This window comes from Carassius auratus, chromosome 30, assembly GCF_003368295.1.
Source record: "Carassius auratus strain Wakin chromosome 30, ASM336829v1, whole genome shotgun sequence".
Taxonomy (NCBI): Eukaryota; Metazoa; Chordata; class Actinopteri; order Cypriniformes; family Cyprinidae; genus Carassius; species Carassius auratus.
This window is the reverse complement of record NC_039272.1, coordinates 29,395,367-29,415,443: the sequence shown is the minus strand read 5'-3', so window position 1 is coordinate 29,415,443 and position 20,077 is coordinate 29,395,367. Positions and strand designations below refer to the sequence as shown.

Sequence of the window (20,077 nt, the reverse complement as noted above, 5' to 3'; positions counted from 1 at the left end):
CATCTTTATTCAGCAGAGAATATCATTTATGTAATTTATTCTTACATACATTAGTTAACGTGTTATTTTTACATAAACCTGCATGGATTTTACTAGTTGGGCTTTTCCTGAAGATCTTGCCAAACTGAAATTTATTGTTATTTTTTTGTTATTCAGACTGTTTCTATTTGTTAACCAAAGAAGGTAACATTTTCTATAAATAAATAAAAAAGTATTACAGTTGTTTGAAAGATAAAAGGCTAAACTATTCTGTATTTTACTGAAATTGAAAGAATAAATAGTTTAATTTCTATTAAGGTTTATAGGGATTTTAGGATGTAAAAAAAGTAGCTTACCAAACTGCACTGAATTTAGCATGAATACTACTAGCTACTAGTGACAGTCATTCATGGAGATCACAAATAGCCAAAAGGTAGCATTAATTGGGGTGTGATGTACAAGCAAAAGGGGGCGAAATTTCAGCAGTCATTAGATAAGAACCCCTGATTAGGTTGTGTCAAGACAACAACTGGGACACTAACAATAACATGAAGCTTTTCACCCTAATGTAAAACTCCAGAAACATACTTCATGCAAAGAACAATGCTTTTCGATGTATACTTCTTTTCTAGGCTCCTTTAAGACTAAAATATGTATTTAAATCATTTGGATGTTAAATTGCAGTATAAGATAAACTGTTTTCCCCTTCTGTCGTTACAGCTCCTGTTTTCTGCAGCGTGTCACCTCTGCTGCTGATGTGAAAGATGAGTTTGTGTGGCAGGAAGGCATTGACACTCCTCAGCAGTGTGTTTGCTGTGTGTAGTCTGGGGCTGCTGGCTATTGCGGTCAGCACTGACTACTGGCTTTACCTGGAGGAGGGGGTCATACTGCCTCTTAATCAGAGCACTGAAATCCGTATGTCTCTCCATTCAGGGCTGTGGAGAGTCTGTTTCCTTGCAGGTGAGTGAGTGCCTCTGTGTGACTATAGGCACTTTCTGTGAAACACTGCCACATGTTAGGACTTGAGGTGTATATAACAATGGACATTTCATAAGGCCTCGGAGAAGATTTGTGAATGGCAGTGAAGTGACGCAACTGACACTGGTAGATCAATGGATAATGACAACATGGCGTTTGCAGTATGTCCAGATTACATTCATACTACACTCATGAATACTATATAGAACATGCGTTCTTAGTGGTCACATAGGCTTGCTGTGGTAGTCTTTGTTACCGCTACTACCCAGTGTTTGGCTGTATACCAAATACACACTTGCCCACTGTGGTACTGCCCCCACTGTTGTTTTGCTTTTAATAGAAATAAAAACCATTTAGTTAAGTTGGATATCCGACACTACAATTGTAAACTAAAAAAGTGTCTTTTCTGCTCCATACAGTGTGTGGTGTAAAGCCGCAGCATAGTGGAGCTTGAATAAGATTTCAGTGATCACGTTTAGAGAGAGAGGTGCTTTTGGAAACTTGTATTTGTCTCTAATTTATTAGTTGATATATATAAGATAGAATGTGGTGTATGTCATGCACCATCTTATTTGTATTTGTTAATAAACTTTGTATAAGCCAGTTTGTAACTGTACTTTTTAAATGTTGTTGTGCTTTTAATAATAATGAATCCATCTTTCAATACACTGGAAGTTTACATATAATAATCAATAATCACAGTAGTCACAGTAATTTTGAAGTATGTGTCATAATAGTGTTATAATAGAGAGTGGTAGATGTGCTCTAATGTTTAGTGCAAATTAGTAATGCAAATTAGTGATGGGAAGTTTAGATCATTTTACCGACTCGGATCTTTGAGTCTCGTTCAGAAAAATGAACAAATCTTTTTTCGAGCCAGTCTCTGGAGAATAAGTTGGACTATCTTAGAGCCAGGATAAGTTTACAACGGGACATTAGGGTCTTTACAGGGGCGTAGATTAAGTGGGGGACCCGGGGGACGTGCCCCCCCCCCCCCCCCCCCCACACACACACTTTTAATATTCTTTTAATATTCTAACTTTTTCGGTCAAGTGTGATCGCACTTTTCGTTGTCAAGAGCTGGTGTGAATAAATATAGATTTAAACTCAGAGACAGGACCGTCTGCGCATGAGATGACCTTTTTTTTCGAACCCAGAAGGCGAGATGAACATCACGAAGCGCTAAACACTCCTGCAGTGTGTGTTTATTCATACTCGAAGTCGGAGGGCGCTGAACAAAAGCATCCAGCTATGCGGTATGTTTTCACAGAATAGTGATGGGAAGTTCAATTCTTTTCCGCGAACCGGTTCTTTCGGACGGTTCGATTCAATAAACCGGTTGAAAAAAACAATTCACCGGTTCTTTTACGCTCTACGTAATGACGTCATTGGCAATGACGTAATGGCGTCACGTCTATCATACATTCAAATATATAAAGTCAGTAATCCTAACTTTAGTCAGTTAAAAACCTCATAATCATGAAAAGTTTACAATTATTTTTTGCAACAACGCATCCAAATACAGTAACAGCAATAATGTGCATACAAGGATTTAAGTCTTGAAGGTATAAAGTAAATAAATTAGGTGTCATCAGTGCAGAAACCATGATCCACTTACTATACATAGGTAATCCATTGCAATGTAGTTGTTATTAAATTAATTTACGTTTCGCCAGATTGCCCTTCATTCAAGCCTTCGGTTTACCTGCGCTCATAACATTAGCACAGAATCAGTTCAGAATCAATCCCCAAAACAATCAGTTCAGTTCAGACACGCTGTGAGTCATTCGGCTTCACGTTGAATCACGTATGCGCAGTATCATCAGCTCCTTGGTTCTCGAATCGGACGCATCCCAAAGAAACGGTTTTCGGTTCAGTGTACTAATGATCCGAAAACAGATGCAACCGGTTCTTGACTCGAGAATGAGAATCGCTCTAGCCGGCATGTGCTACTGTTCAGTATCATCAGCTCTACTCGTGTTCATGTTCTGTTTACTACAAATTAAATTTCTGAATGTGTCATCCTTAACTATAAATACAGTACAAATATTTCATAAATCATCCCTTATTCCTATTAAGAGTCTTTAGAGTGTTAATTATTGTCCAACTTCCCTGAAAACCCCTTTGGCCAATATACAGATTAGAAACATTCATCTTAAAAAAATAAATAAATAAAAAAAGGCTAAAACAAAAAAATATAGTTATTTTATCACACTTTCAGATGTTGAACAAAATACTTGAAAAATTACATGCGGTATCATCAGTTCATCGGTTCTCAGATCGGATGCGTCCGAAAGAAACGGTTTTCAGTTCAGTGTACTGGTGATTCGAAAACCGATGCAACTGGTTCTTGACTCGAGAACGAGAACTGCTCCAGCAGTGGGCGTGTTCATTCGTCATCTGGCTCTGCTTGGGGTTCATCTTCAGTTCAGTCTTCACAGCAGTTCAGTCAGTGTACTGTTTGAGTAAATGTATAACTCCGGGATATTGGTTTATTCTGACTCAGAGGGAGTGTCAGTCACGATAAAAAAAGTTAACAGTTTAAGTAATTTGTGGATTAATGCTTATTGGAGGTGCGAACCGTTTCAAACGATTCAGTTCGATTTGGTGAACTGGTTCAACCGGTTCACTAAGAAGAACCGGTTAAATTGAACGATTAATTCGCAAATCGGACATCACTATCACAGAAAAACAGACACTTTTGGAAAGACAAACACATTACACATTTTGGAAACATGAGCGCATTTATTTGATCCAAAGTACAGCAAAACAATAAAATGTTGAAATATTTTTACTAGCCTATTTAAAATTACTAATTTCTATCTGAATATTTCAAAATGTAATTTATTGAGATTTCAAAGCTGAATTTTTAGCATCATTACTCCATTCACACGATCCTTCAGAAATAATTCTGATATTCTGATTCGCTGCTCAAAAAAAAAAAAAAAAAAAAAAAAAACTTATTATGATAATGTTGAAAACAGTGGAGTGAATTTTTTTCAGGTTTCTTTGATGAATAGAAAGTTCAGAAGAAAAGCATTTATATGAAATAGAAATCTCCAAAATGTACACAAAACAAATTATACTGACTAATGTTGCAAAAGCTTTTTATTTCAAATAAATGCTGATCTTTGGATCCTTCTATTCATCAAAGAATACTGAAAAATTTACTCATGTTTGAAATATTGATAATCAGCAAATCAGCATATTAGAATTATTTCTGAAGGATGAGACACTGAAGACTGGAGTAATGATGCTGAAAATACAGCTTGGATCACAGGAATAAATTACTTTTTAAAATATATTAAAATAGAAAACAGTTATTTTAAATAGTTAAAATATTTCACAATATTACTGCGTTTGCAGTATTCTGGATCAAATAAATGCTGGCTTTGTGAGCAGAAGAGACTTCTTTAAAAACATTAAAAAACTTACTGTTATAAAACTTGACTGGTAGGCTATATAATTTTTATCAACATGTATCCTGTCCAACCAGAGGACAGAATACGCTGGATCATTGCTACACTCAGTTTAAGAATTCCTACAAAGCTCGCTCACTACCAGCTTTCGGCAAACCGGACCATGTCAATATTTTGCTCATAACGGAATATAAACAAAGGCTTGTTCAAGATCCCCTGGTGCAGAGGGTGGTGACGAGATTTTCCGCCCATTCAGAAGCCATGCTACAGGCTGCTCTTGATGACGTAGACTGGGAGATGTTTCGGGCAAGTTCATCTGACATCAGCAAGTTCACGGATGTAGCATTAAGCTTGGTAAACACACTAGCCAAACAAGCTATGGATACAATAACTATAAAGACCTTCTCTAATCATAAACCGTGGGTGGATAAAACAATCCGTGCAGCAGTAAACAAACCCACTGCTGTTTACAACACTGGTCTTCTGTCGGGAAAAATTAGTGAGTACAAATCATCGTGCTATGCTCTCTGACACGCAGTAAGAGTCGCCAAACACAGATACAGAGAACGCATAGAGTCACATTTCCAGCCAAATGACTCCCTACGCATGTGGCAAGGACTAAGGACCATCTGTGTCTTTGAAAACAAATCCTCTGCAGAGGTGAGAGCAGATCCATCTCTGGCTGACGAGCTAAACACTTTCTATGGCCGCTTTGAAAGCAATCTAAGCAGTGCAAGTCTGCCGATCAATGCGTCAGGAAGCAGCAGTCAGAGCAGCGATCATTATGTGATCACCTTGTCGGAGGACGAGGTTCGGAGGGCACTAAAGCGAATGAATGTAAGGAAAGCAGCCAGACCTGATGGGATTTCTGGCCGTGTTCTGCAGTCCTGCACTGATCAGCTCGCTGTTTGTTTACATCCATTTTTTATGAGTCTCTTGCTACATCAGTGGTTCCCACCTCCTTCAAAAATCTGTCATCATCCCTGTGCCTAAAAACAATAAACCCTCTCGTCTAAATGACTATCGTCCAGTTGGCCTCACATCAATAGTCATGAAGGTCTTCGAGGGACTGGTTAAAAATGTCCTCTGCTCCTCCATCCCAGATACTTTAGACCATCTTCAGTTTTCCTATTGCCCAAACAGGTCCACTGATGATGTCATCTCTCACATCCTGCACTCTTCTCTCACACACATTTACAGCAATAACAGGAACTATGTAAGGCTGCTATTTATCGACTATAGCTCAGCTTTTAACACTATAGTCCCCATAAAGCTAGCTTCTAAACTTATGGACCTCGGCCTGAATTCTTCCCTCTGCAGCTGGATTCTTGATTTCCTCACTGGAAGACCTCAAGTGGTGAAACTAGGCCAAAACACCTCTAATTCCATTACCCTGAACGTAGGAGCCCCACAGGGCTGTGTCCTGAGTCCCCTGCTCTACTCTCTCTACACACATGACAGCGTGTCATTGCACAGCTCCACATCTATAATCAAATTTGCTGATGATACTGTGGTTCCGGGCCTCATTCACAACAATAATGAGACCACATACTTGGATGAGGTAGAGGAATTAATATCCTGGTGCCAGGAAAATTAAAGAACTGATTGTGGACTTCAGGAAGAGACAGCAGCAGCCCTATACTACTCTTATGATCACCAGGACTCCTGTGGAGAGGGTGAGCAGCTTTAAGTACCTTGGTGTAAACATCTCAGAGGACCTGACTTGGACTACTCACATTCAAACACAGGTTAATAAAGTCAAGCAAAGACTGTACCATCTGCGGCAGCTGAGGAAATTCAGGGTCTCACCAGAAATCCTGAAAACTTTCTATTCAGGGAATATAGAAAGTGTATTGACTCAGTGTATCTCACTGTGGTATGGGAACAGCTCCAGTCAAGACTGCAAAGCCCTGCAGAGAGTTGTGCGCTTAGCTGAGCGCATCTCCGGGTCTGCTTTCCCCTCTCTGCAGGACATCAACCTCAAACGCTGCAAAAGCAAAGCTATTAATATCATCAAGGACTCTATCCATCCCAGTAACCATCTTTTCACTTTGCTGCCATCTGGTAAGCACTTCCGTAGCCTGATGGCAAAAACCGAGAGACTCAGGATGAGTTTCTTCCCCCAGGCCATCAGGCTCCTAAACTCAAAACCAGCCTCTTAACATCTTCATGTCTCCACTTAATGTTCACTTTATCAGTAAGATATTCTTTATTCACTACCTCACACTGACAGTGTCAACCTGTTTGCACATTTACCTCTTGTACATTCCTGTGTATCTTAATACCTTAATCTTAATATCACGTTTTCAAAAGAAGCTTGTTTCTCTATGCTTTTTAAGGATGTACTGTTTGGCTTCTTCAATATTCAAAAAGACTAAAATAAACGAAAAATAATAAAATGATTCATTAAAAAATAAACGAATCAATTCTCTTTCTGGCTCAGACTGCATTGGTTACGCTTATGGGTCTGTCACATGATTAAGGAATGCCTCGAAAACCCTAACGACTTATTAGATGAACTAATCAATTCTCTTTCCAGCTCAGACTGCATCGGTAACACTTATGGGTCTGTCACGTGATTAAGGAACGACTCAAACTGAAACAGGTGAACTAAACTAATTACCTATAGAAACTATAGTAATTTGCGCATGCACGACTGAACGAATCACTCCCCGAGATGACTCGTTCTTCCTGAGTCACATTAAAGATGCGTTAAGAACGACCCACTCTGTGCTTTCCTCCCACATTGCTGGGCGTAGATGTCCTGGAGGGTGGGAAGCTTACCTCTGATGATGTGTTGGACCTTCCAGACCATTCTTGATTGAGATCTTTGCAGTTCCCAAACCAGGCAGTGATACAGCTAGTCAGTTTCTTCGCAGTACAGCTGCAGAATTGTTTGAGAATTTTTGGACACATAACAAAATTCTTCAGTCACCTTCAGGAGGTGGAGATGCTGATGGGCCTTCTTCACCACTGATTCCACATGAACAGACAAGCAGAGGTCCTTGGTTATGTGAATGCCAAGGAACTTGAAGCTGACTCACTCCACTAGCGTCCCGTCAATGATGATGGGGGAGTGCTCACTGTTCTGTTTCCTGAAGTCCACTTCTAACTCCTTGGTCTTACTGATGTTCAGAGAGAGAGGCTGTTATCATGGTGCCAGTTTGTCACAGTGTGCAGCATTTCTCTATAGGCTGACTTGTTGTTTGTGTTGATCAGTCCTACCAGGCTACCACCACTGAGCTTTATGTGACTACACAGTCATGTGTGTACATGGAGTACAGTAGATGACTCTGGGGTGCCATTGTTGAGGATCAGTGGAGAGGAGATGTTGCTGTCAACTCTGACCACCTGCCATCTGCCTCTCAGGAAATCCAGGATCCAACTGCTCAGAGAACTGTTCAGATCCAGAGCCTGGAGTTTCCCTACAAGCTTAGGGGCAATATGGTATTAAAAGCTGAGCTGTAGTCAACAAACAACATTCTCACATATATGTTCCTCTTTTCCAGATGGGAAAATGGAGTGTGCAGGGTGAAGGCAATTGTGTCATCAGTGGAGCGGTTATTGTGGTAGGCAAACTGCAGGTGGTCGGGCGATGTCAGATAGAACAGAGCAGATCTGTTCTCCATTGAGCTGCTCAAAGCACTAACTGATGATAGTGGTGAGAGCAACAGGGTACCAATCATTCAAGCTGGTAACTTTGGGTGTCTTTTTTATGGGCACAATTGTAGATGTTTTGAAACATTTGGGGACAATAGACGAGGAAAGGGAGAGGTTAAAAATGTCTGTAAAAAACTCCTGCTAGTTGGTTTGTGCGTGTTTTAAGGCACAGCCAGGAATGCCATCTGGACCCAATGCTTTACGGATGTTCACGAATTTAGGGATTTGCAAGCAGTCCCGAAAAGGAGAGTAATAACTCAATCTCAATTAAAAACTGCAAAACTCAATCTCCACGTGTGTTGCATGATTTCTGTTGAAATAATTTTGGTGCAATTTTTCTAAGGTCAGCTTTGTTGAAGTCCCTGATAACAATAAATGCAGCCTCAGGGTGCACAGATTCCTTTTTGCATAATTGTCCATACAGTTTCCTAAATGCTTCATCTATTTCAGCCTGAGGGGGGATGTAGACAGCTGTAATAATGACCACTGTGAATTCCCCCAGTAGCCAAAAAGGTCAGCACAGAAGTGTGAGGTATTACAGGTGGGGGGGAGCAAAGAGACTAGATAGGATGTACATTCTTCTGATCACACCATCAGTTGTTGATGAAGCACACACCCCCTCCTTTGCTTTTCCCTGATAAGTCCCGTATTCTGTCTGCTAGGTGCACGGATAATCCTGTGGTTTCGATAGCATAGCCTGGTACCACCTGGGACATCCAGATCTCTGTGAGGCAAATAACACAGCAGTTACTCATCTCTCCATGAAAGAGATCCGCGCTCTCAGTTTTCAGAGTTTATTGCCATGGACACTGGACTGGGTAGCAGGGGTCAGCTTGGACAAAACAAACAAAAAGTTGCCAGGTTGAGTCAGAGCTTGCAACAAGTTAGCCCCATTTCTGTTGTTGAGCTAAAGCGAAAATGGGTCAGAGTGACAAAGTAGGATTATATTTGGGGTGATAAAGGTTGCTGATGAACCTTTAAATCCTGATTTTGAAACAAAGATTCTTCTCTACTATATCCTGTAAACCCTGGTCTGGATTCTCAGTATTCGAAGACAAAACAAGACAAGGCGCATTTGAATGGTCAGTATAAAATACTTTAAATATGAAAACATACTTACAAGCTGTGAATCAGAACAGCCGGCATTGTAAGCTACTCTCTCAGTATCAGGAAACAGTTCTCCATAAAATGCACTGCACACACTCAAATATTTGGGTTGAAATGTCCTGGAACAGTGTTGTAAATACAACTTAACCCCTGATTTCTAGTTGTATACTATTTTGGAAGGCCAAACAAAGTATTTATGCTTCTGCAATAAAACACACAACATCTCCAACACATGGCGGTGGCAACAATACTGCAGCGAGAATAAAAGTTAACCCTTCTTTCTTTGTGTGAACATATGGGGGTGTTATGCAAACCTCACCACAAAGTGACGTAGACATGTGGGGGCGCGTTTAAACGAGGCATTTTAGGAGGGCATGGACAAGTTTTTACTTTTATAAAGAATATCTTTTTGGGTTTGAGACTTTAGTCTTTGCAACTTTAGGGATCTATGACCCTTTTAAATTAATAAAAAGTGACAGTAAAGAAATGTAAAAGGTTATAGAATATTTCTATAAATAAGTGCTTGATTGATGTTTTGAACTTCAGCAGCACAAATGTTTCAATGCTGATAATGATATTTCTTGAAAACCAAATCAGCATATAAGAATGATTATTTTCATGTGACACTGAATACTGAAGTGATGACACCTGAAAATTCAGCTTTTCCATTTATATTTCAAATTTCAAAACATCTATCTTTTTTATATATTTCACAATAGTACTGTATTATTATTATTATTATTATTATTTTGTTCAAATAAATTCAACCTTTGTGAGCATTAGAGACTACTTCCAAAAGTATTTTAGAAAAAATGTATAGACCCCAAACTTTTGAATAGTAGCATATTTAGTTAACCTGATATAGTTATTATTGCAGGCACAGTGAATATTCTTTGTGTCATTCTTAAATTCAGTTCATTATATTCATTCAATACTGTTTGCAGACATTGTCAGAGTTATTCTTAATGGATTATATAACAACATTTTGCAATGGGGTCACATCCATAGAGGTCCAAATGGTTCTGTACGAGTATACGTTATTGAGTGGCCTTGTTACTAAAAACCCTACAAAGCAAAACGTTTGACCTACAAACCTTTGACCATTCAGCAATTTAGCTGACATACGGGGTGTGGTCCACTGGTTAAAAAACTTGTCCAGTGAATTTAAAACTTTTATCTAGTTTTGTGTAAATATGTGTGTAGTTTGTCTAAAACATAAAAAAAAATATTAATTTTCAGGTAATCTATGGTAAATATCACAACACTGTCAAGTACAATCTCAGATAGAAACAGTACTCTTCTTCTTTTTCTTAATAGCAGTAGCAGTAGTAGTAGTAGTAGCAATTTATTTGATAATAGTATAATCATTTTATGTTGTCATGGTAACATTGTTCAAGCTTGTATCTTTATTTATTTATTTTTTTCAAGGAGAGGAGAAGGGGCGCTGCTTCACTATAGAGTATGTGATGCCTATGAATGTTCAGATGACGTCAGAGTCTACTGCCAGCGTTCTGAGTGAGTAAAAGTCTCCTTTAGTAAACTTGATTAAAAAAATGGCTTTTATGATATAGAAATGTATCTTTCTGAATGTTGTTAAGACATTGATTGCTAAAGGACTAACAAGAATAATTTATTCTACATGATGGGAATTTCTCTTACTGCACTAAATATGCTACTATAAGTAAAAAAAAAAAACTCCTCTTAACCTCTAAAACAAACTACCTTGACAAATAAGCACAAGTGTTTAAAGGGCAATGAGTGGTTACAATATTAATTTGATTTGATTTAGTTAGGTCAGGGATCTTCGATAATGGAGGACTACTGTCCTAAGTAGTTTAGCTCTAACCCTAATCCAACACAAAAGAACAAGCTACTCAATGTCTTCAAGATCACTAGAAAGCTACAGGCAAGAGTGTTTGATAGGGTATGGAGCTAAACTCTGCAGGACAGTGGGACTTCAGGATCAAAGATGCCCATCCCAAGTTATGTGTTAAGTGATAAATACATTTTGACAACATCATCACTTTAAAGCATTGATTTTTACACAATTATTAAAACTTAAAATAGTCCTGTGGTCTGCAGGTGTGTTGTTTAAACAGTTTTTAAGAGGTTACAAGCATCTTTCTATGTATTTAGGCTATTTCAGTTGTTTCTGTCACTTCATGTAACACCAGACTGACTTGATGGTGAAATCAGATCTTCTTCTGGACCATGCGTTTTGTTATAGGACTTCTTGTTCATACAAAAATGTCATTGTATTATTACAGTATTTGCAAAAAGAATGCCTGGAATATAAAATTGATATTTCATATGAAATATGAAAATAAAACAAAACAACCAGTGGCGGTTCTACATTGAAATACACCCTGGGCGAGACCCCTTTCGAGCCCCCCCCCACACACACACACACACACACACACAAAAAATAGCAAACAAAGTTCTGCACAAACAGCAATATTTTATTATAACAACTGTTTTCATATGATGTGATATCATTGCATGCATGTTTCCAATTTGCCATTCCTGCACTTGTTAAATTGATGTTCCTCTTGGAAAACAATTTACAGCAGAAGCAAAAGAGGCTGTTGTTCTTAATTGAAGAAATCAGCCAACTTCTTGCCATCTTTTCACCACTTACTAATGTCTTCTTAAAATATTAGTGGTGGCAACTTCTCACATTACTCTCATTCCTACGGAAAACAAAGCCAGGTGGCACTTTACTTGGTCCTCTGTGAACCAGCTCAGTCCGAATCCTGTCAGTCAGATGTGAGGGCCAGTGGGGCTCAGTGGGGGTTCAGCTCCAGGCATTTCTATCAGACAGCATATTGGCATATTACTCAAAACACATAGCAGTGAAAAAACACAGTCCTACTCATAAATTATCAGAAATATTAAAATTACATTAAATTGCAGTTGTCTTGTAGCCCCCACACACACACACACATACACACACACGATATGCACACCTGAAAGCTCATGCTGGGTAGAAGTAGAGGCAAAGAGGTCTTCATCCTCAATATCAGATATTTGTGGAGACATATTTGTAGCGGAGGAGGTGGTTGGCTCATCCTGACCAGTGGTAGAGGATGCTCCAAAATATTTTAGAAGTGCCCCTGAAATTGCAATTTAACTGCATTTGAAATCAAAAGACCATAGGATAATGTTTTATAAAGCTAAAACAGCCTAGGGTCAAATTGACTCAAAACATAATAGAAGGGTTACATAAACATGCTCTTACACACTAAATGTCTGTCATTACACGCTATATCCTCCTAGACCCGAAAAAAAAACAACATTTATTTATTTCATTTTCCCCCCATGTCATCACATTTTTTAGAGCATAGAAACAAATAGTAAAACAAATACATTGAAAAATTATATTTTATTCACGTTATGCTATGGTCACTGGGACTCAGTTGTTTAAAAAATAAAATGACTTTAAATTATATGTATAGGCAAAAACAAAAACTTTTTGGGTTTCAGGATATTTTTCAGCCAAAATTTGTATATCAATCTAACTTTTCATGGAGGTACCATTAGGTTACTGCCTCAAATTATACGCATGACACACTTTTAAAGCATCATAGCAAAAATGCTAACAAAGAGTTACGTTATACCCACCATCAATTAACATTAGCCCTTCATTCATGAAATGGATACTGTAATCATACAGAGACAATAGTTGCATACCTTTATCTTTTGCTCGTTTCTCCTCTTCTTCTTTTCCGAAATTGGGCACCTGGCTTTGACCTTTTCTTCTCCATCTCTGTTTATTTGGCACTCGACAATCAACAGATTTCCCATCCCCCCAACTGTCACTCAGGACCAGAAGTCAGGACTAAACCAATTCACCTTGATGACCGCATAATCGTTTTGTATTACCTAGTTTCATTTGCAGGAACTATAGGCCTGTATATAGGCCTGTATTATAACATTATGAATGAAATGTGCGTTATTTGGAAGAAAGTCGGGGTGTGTGACTGACTTTAGCCTATTATTAATTATATTACTAGTGTGGATCCCCCGTCCCCGTCCACCCCCGCCCTGTCCGTTCCATTTGAGAGAGACCCAGAGGTGAAATGTCGCACGCGCCTCTCGCCCCACTCCCTTACACTTCTCTCACAACACAACGCTTCAGTGGATATTTTCAGCAAGCAGGGGCGCCAGCAGCTGCAGGGAGCGCCAATTTGCCAATTCCACACACAGTGAAATGATATAAATGACGAAAAACCGCTTCGCGACACAGAGGATTTTTTGTTTATCTACTCGTGCTGCCGCCCCCAATGTGTCCCGAAAAAATGACGCCCCGGGCGGCTGCCCGGTTCGCCCGTGCCTAAAACCGCTTTGAAAGATATAACGTGAATAATAATTTTTTCACTAGAGAGATATAGATCATCAGCAACATAAGGGAAAACAATCCTGTTTTAATTAATTAGAACCTTTTTATTTGACCTGTAATGAAATATGCATTTATTTGTTTGTTTTTGTACCCATTTTGCAGTTTGTTATATATTGTGGTTCTTAATTTGCATATGTATGTCACTGTCATTGTATCAGAGGTCTCTAAATGGCTGAATGATTTCCAGTTTGTCTGAGTACCAGGAATTGATTTCCAATAATACCTCATGTTTGTCTACTCAACGAATCAGTGGCATTTAAACCCTCACATGAACACCCAGCCTCACATGTAATCACATGATTTTGTTCTGTATGTGCGTGCACTTTAGGGTCCACAAGAGGGAATCAGAGGACATTAAAGCTAATAATAATATTTTATTACAATTCTTTTTTTGCTGTTTGTATTTTTTATCTGCTACATTAATGGTTAGAGGTTATAGAAGTATCAGGTATCCATTATCTGTAATGATTTATTTTGGTTTGTTCACAGAAATGATTCGCTCTGCTACTCCTTTCCCACTGGTCAGTCTATTCTTCATGTTCATTGGCTTTGTGCTGAGTAATATTGGACACATCCGCCCTCAACGCACTATTCTGGCCTTCATCTCTGGAATCTTCTTCATCCTGTCAGGTGGGTGTTTGTTTAAACAGTGTTCAGTATATTTAATCATGTCATGGTGCTGGGCAAAAGTATATTCAGAGTACTAGAATTTTACTATAATGATTGAATGGATAAAAAATAAGAAATAACTAATAAAAACTAATAATAATTACAGTAAAAATGTTTGGAAGACTAAGTCTCCACAAGAAATACTATTTTCAGCTCTTAAATTGACAGTTCTTTGAAAGGCCAAATATCTTATTCAATTACATGTTGTGTCACTACAGCGCTTTCTCACTCTTTATTTTTATTTTTATTTTTTGACTTATTTTCTCTTTATTTCTGATATAGGTCTGTCCCTGGTGGTGGGTCTGGTCTTGTATATATCCAGTATTAATGATGAGATGCTAAACAGAACAAAAACGAATGAAGCTTATTTCAGTTACAAATATGGATGGTCTTTTGCTTTTGCTGCAGTTTCCTTCCTGCTTACTGAGGTAAAACTTCCAATTATCTTTGTAAATTTGTGTAAATATTAAAAGCAGTGTCTCATTCATTAACTGTGTGAAAATCTGTGTGCACAAATTTTATAATACTTCATTTACCAATGAGTCTGGACTAAAAATTAGGGTAACCCGCAGGTTGGGTTGGGACAAGTAAAGAAATTTTACTATACTTGTGGGGTGGGCTTTGGAGGGCCAAATAATTTCATAAAAGTGGGACCCGTGGGTTGGAAAAAAACTCGACCCACGCATCACTATTCTGTGGTGCTTTTTTGTTGTATGGAATGCCCTTTGGGATTAAAAATGCCCCCGCCATCTTTCAACAACATATGTCAAGGGTCATCGATCATGCTCCTGGAGGACCACTATCCTGCTCAATTTAACTACAATCTTAAATTAAACATGGCTTTACCAGCTAATCAAGGTCTTAAGGTTCACTAGAAACATTCAGGCACATTTGTTTTGGGCAAGTTGGAGCTAAAGTCTGCAGGACATTGGCTTTCCACGAGCAGGATTGTATACCACTGGCTAACAGAGACAACCTTGGGAGAATTACATGGGAGGAACTGCTTTGAGTATATCAATAATGCAAAGATTTACAAAACCTATAAGATAATTCAGGATGTGGCATTCAGGCCTGGGATGTGGTCTGACGCACGTCCTGATTTTGCCAAGTCCGATGTGTTCCTAGGTCAACATATTTTGTTGACCCTGGAACAACATTTTACTCCAAAAATATATTCTTAACCATATCCCTACACCTAAACCTAACCTTAACCATGAGTAATCCCTAAAATCAGAGGAAATGATAGATGAATGACACTGATGTACAAGCACCAAACACTGATTTTAAGCATAAACTTCACAAAATCTATAAACTGGTTCTTCAAATCTGATTGGTTAATCACAATGTTGTTCCAGGGTCAACAACGATGTTGTCCCAGGAACATGTCTCACTTGGTAAAATCAGGTTAGGCTGGTCTGACATTAAGCAATTCATGGAAGACAGTCCTGCATCGATAGATCAGTTGGATCATGTCCACAGCCTGTCACATTTTTCACAGAAATTCTTCTTTTGGCATTAAAAAACTTTTTTAGCCTCTGCAATCTAGTGAAATCAATTATTGGCCTTAGTTAGCCCACCTCATGCTTTGTTTGTGTGTTTGTTTTTCACTCTTTCTCTGCACGTGCTGAGGTGCGGAAAGCCCTAGAATTAGATTTTTGTGTTTCATGCAAATTATTAATCATTAGTAAATTCTCTCATTTTGAATAATATGAATTAATTTATTCTGTAACAATTGTTGTATTCATTCATTTCACATGCTCTACTTGTGCCACCTCCAGGTGGCAGGTGTAATGTCTGTCTACCTGTTTATGAAGCGGTACACTGCAGAGGAGATGTACAGGCCACATCCGGGTTTCTACCGACCTCGCCTCAGCAACTGTTCTGACTATTCTGGCCAGTTCTTGCATCCAGATGCCAGGGCTCGTGGACGCAGTCCCTCAGACTTCTCCAGTGAAGCATCTCTTCAGATGAATTCAAGCTACCCTGCCCTTCTCAAATGTCCTGACTATGATCAGATGTCCTCATCGCCATGTTGAGATTGCAATTACACAATAGTGAAATCTGAGAAAAAAAAGAGCTCTAGCTAGTTCATAAAGATGCCATACTGGAATGGCTTTGGCACCAGAGATCATGTTGTGTTTTGGACAAAGGATAAATGTTATTTCCTTGTCTTTGAGAGCCTTCAGTACTAATGCAGTTATTCTGAGTTTAATACATCAATTGATGGTATCATTTTCTGTTATTTGTAGTGTACCACACTGATGTGTAGCTAATAGTACCTCTGCCTTTTTCTTAAAGAAAAAAGTTTTTTGAGTAATTCCATTCAAACTGTCAGTTGGTCTCTTTGTAGAATTTTAATCAGAACTGCAGCTTTAATTAAAATCAGATGTATGTTTTTATAGAAAAATAGAGAGCTAAAAATGTAATCTACAAGTATTCAATGATTATATTTAAAGATTCATAATGGCCATAAAAACACATGCTTGATGAGAAGATACATGCTAATGTGACTCACCATTAATCTGGTTTCTGCCTTTATGCACTTTAAGTAACCATAACACAAAGCTTAAAAATATTGACACTATTTTACTATGTGTTGTCACTGGTGGTGAGATTAGCTGTGGTCTTTTGATTAAGAGGCATTTTGTGTTTGATATGAATGTTAATATTATTTGTTTTTTTATTTTATGTTTACTTTTATTTATTTATTTATAGTGCTTTACATTCTGAGTTAATCGGAACTAATCAGAAGATCAACACATCAGTGATGCAAAGACATTTTTTTTTTTTTTACAAGAAAACCATTCTGTTATTATTGATTGTTTCACTGTGTGTATAAAAAGAATAAACATAATGAAAATTCAATTTATGTTTTATAACCAATTTCTTCACTTTATGTATATAATCCATATCCATTATATGGTTTCATTATTATTTGATAGAAGTTATTTAGAGTATCTACAATTTCCCTGCTTGATAAAATGATAAAGCAGCAGCATTTTGTTGCCTTATAGTTGACCTATTTTACTCTTACAAGTAAAAAAAAAAAAAAGTTATCTTGCATATACCATCGAATGATGGTTGGATTTGTCTGAAAAGAAAAAGGCACTCACAAATAAATCTGGAAATACGTTTTTTTTTTTACTTGTGTAAAGTATAAAGATACTACTACTACTACTAATAATAAATCAGTTCAGATTCAGTTTGTTTCATTTATAAAGTTCAATTATGAAATTACTTCCTGTCATCTTAAAAAAAAGTAATGTTTCTTAGTTATTTCTAAGTTATTTGTTATGTTACCAGCTAAAACGTTTATATATATTTGTGTCCATGCAGCAGCAAGCAGAACGATGTAGCCAAATCATTGGACACTCTATAACTGCTGGTTTCGTCTGTCACTGATGGAGTTTTGGTTCGTTGCTGCTGTTGCCTCTGGATTGCTTAGTTGGGGACACTTAATTACCAGCGATTTTGCTGACTTTATTGCACAGATACTATTTAAAGAGCCACACAGATGGGAAATCAAAAATTACCTGTATTACAGTGTATGATGGAGCTGTCCATCAGTGTAAACAATGTGCAAAGTAATTAAACCAAAAAGTACACGATTTATAAAATGATTGGCTTCTAAAGTAAGGAGTCGACTCTGAATCGCTGAAACGAGTCGTTATAGATTTCAAATCTTTTGCCCATCTCTATGTACGTCACTAGGAACACTTTGCATAATAATCTCCGCCTACCGTCTTGGGAGAAACGGAACTCTGACCTGCCCCACCCCCCACACAGACGCTCTGGTTGGTGTGATAGCATCATGTCGAGGAGACCGTGTGTTTTTAATTATAAAGGCAAGTTTGTTTTATTTTCACTGCCAAAGAATGAAGATCAGAAGAACCAATGGCTAAAATTCATTTTTACCACAATAACAGAGCAGTGCAACAAATCCCTTTTGTTGTGTTCACAACATTTCACTGATGACTGCCTTTCTAATCTCGGTGAGTACAGCGGGATTTTCAAAGCATTTGGCCATAAAAGAGGGTTCACTACCAACTTTATTTGGACCAACAAGCATCTCCGAATCACAACGCGACGTATGATTATGAAGTTATTGTTTAAGTTTGTTTTCTCCCGGGCGTCTTATCAGTATGTGTGCTGTGTGCAGCCTTTGTCATGCTGATCTTCATTTACAAACATTAAAATTAAGTGTAACTCCATGAATACTCAACGAAGAGACATGAGAGAGATATCTGTAGAAAGCTTGACATGTCTACTTTAAAACTAAACAAGTGCTGCTGAAAACAGATATTCTGTGATAAAGTAATCCATATGAAAACAACGCGATGTCTGTTTTTCATGTCTCCCTTCGTTATATCTAATGTGACCACACCCCCGCGCTGAACGCGCTATTCAGATTCAAACTGAAGCGCGCGGCTTGAATACACCCACACAGAAGAAAAAGCAGCGAGACTGTTCAAGTTTTTTATTTTACTGTTTGCTTCGCGATGAGAGGAATAAGACATAATTCACCCCAAAACCGTTTGGGGATCTCTGAGAATTGAGGTAATTTTAAAATGATATTTTGACAAAATTACAATGTTTTTTAACCTTGGATGGATTTAAACCTAATGTACAGGACTTATAAACAGTGATAGGAAGCTTAGAATTTTCATTTTACTGGCTCTTTAAACTGAACTGAGCTGGATGATGACATCACTGAATTCAATGATGAACTAGCTTTGTTGACACACTTTTTTCCTATTTAATGCTGTTCAGATGCTTTGTCACGATCTGTAATGTTAAAAGCGCTATATAAATAAAGGTGACTTGACTTCAACTCAATTAAATTCAAGTTTATTTGTATAGCGCTTTTTTACGAATCAAATCATTGCAAAGCAGCTTTACAGAAAATTAAGTTTCTACGATGTTTAGTGGTAGCTTATCAGTGGTGAGGTGACTGTCAGATCATGTACATATGGCAGAAATGTACAGAAAAATCAATTAAAGTCATCACTTCAGGCACACTGGTTATATTTCCATCCAATTAGGCAAAATGATCATAGAGAGTCTCTTCTTGAACTTTGGCAATATGAAATACAAATATTTTATTGGTAACAGCACATGGGTCTGTCTAAATGTGCACTAAACATTATGACAGTTCAAACATAGCCAAAACCCAAAGGAGCAAAAACATAAATCAACATGTAACATAGCATATATATGTGTGTGTGTGTGTGTGTGTGTGTGCGTGCGTGCGTGTGTGTGTATGTGCTCTTGTTTTTGTGACATATCAGGACACAACTCTATATAATTACATGGGTATGACACAGGTATTACAAGGAGAGGGTGACTTATGAGGACATAACCCATGTCCCCATTTTTCAAAACGCTTATACAGAATGAGTTTTTTTGAGAAAGTAAAAATGCAAAAAGTTTCCTGTGAGGGTTAGGGTTAGGTGTAGGGTTGGTTTAGGGCAATAGCATATACAGTTTGTACAGTATAAAAACCATTACACCTATGCGATGTCCCCACTTTTCACAAAAACAAACGTGTGTGACACGTTGCTAATATACCTGGATGACATAATCATCTTTGGTGAAGATGTGGAACAGTGTCTTGAACGCCTTGCAGAAGTTTTTCAAAGGTTGCAGGACTATGGACTCAAGCTAAAGCCCTCAAAATGCCAGCTGTTAAAGGACGAAGTCGTGTTTCTGGGTCACATTGTGAGCAGCGAAGGAATTAAGACCAATCCTTCCCTCATTAATGACGTTAAGGGCTGGAGGACCCCAACCAGCATCCAGGAACTCCAGTCTTTCTTATGTCTTTGCAATTATTACAGGAGGTTTGTTGCCAAATTACACTCTGCTCAGA

At 38.1% G+C, this 20,077-nt stretch overlaps 1 protein-coding gene across 1 annotated transcript; it reads left to right on the top strand.

The window, feature by feature from the left end:
• The first annotated feature begins 334 nt into the window (after positions 1-334).
• Positions 335-16,992, top strand: LOC113049909 (voltage-dependent calcium channel gamma-5 subunit). Its single transcript, XM_026212648.1, has 5 exons — positions 335-939; positions 10,572-10,658; positions 14,032-14,172; positions 14,494-14,639; positions 15,990-16,992. The coding sequence occupies exons 1-5, from the start codon at positions 744-746 to the stop codon at positions 16,245-16,247; spliced, it is 828 nt and encodes a 275-aa protein (XP_026068433.1). The 5' UTR covers positions 335-743; the 3' UTR covers positions 16,248-16,992.
• Positions 16,993-20,077: the final 3,085 nt, after the last annotated feature.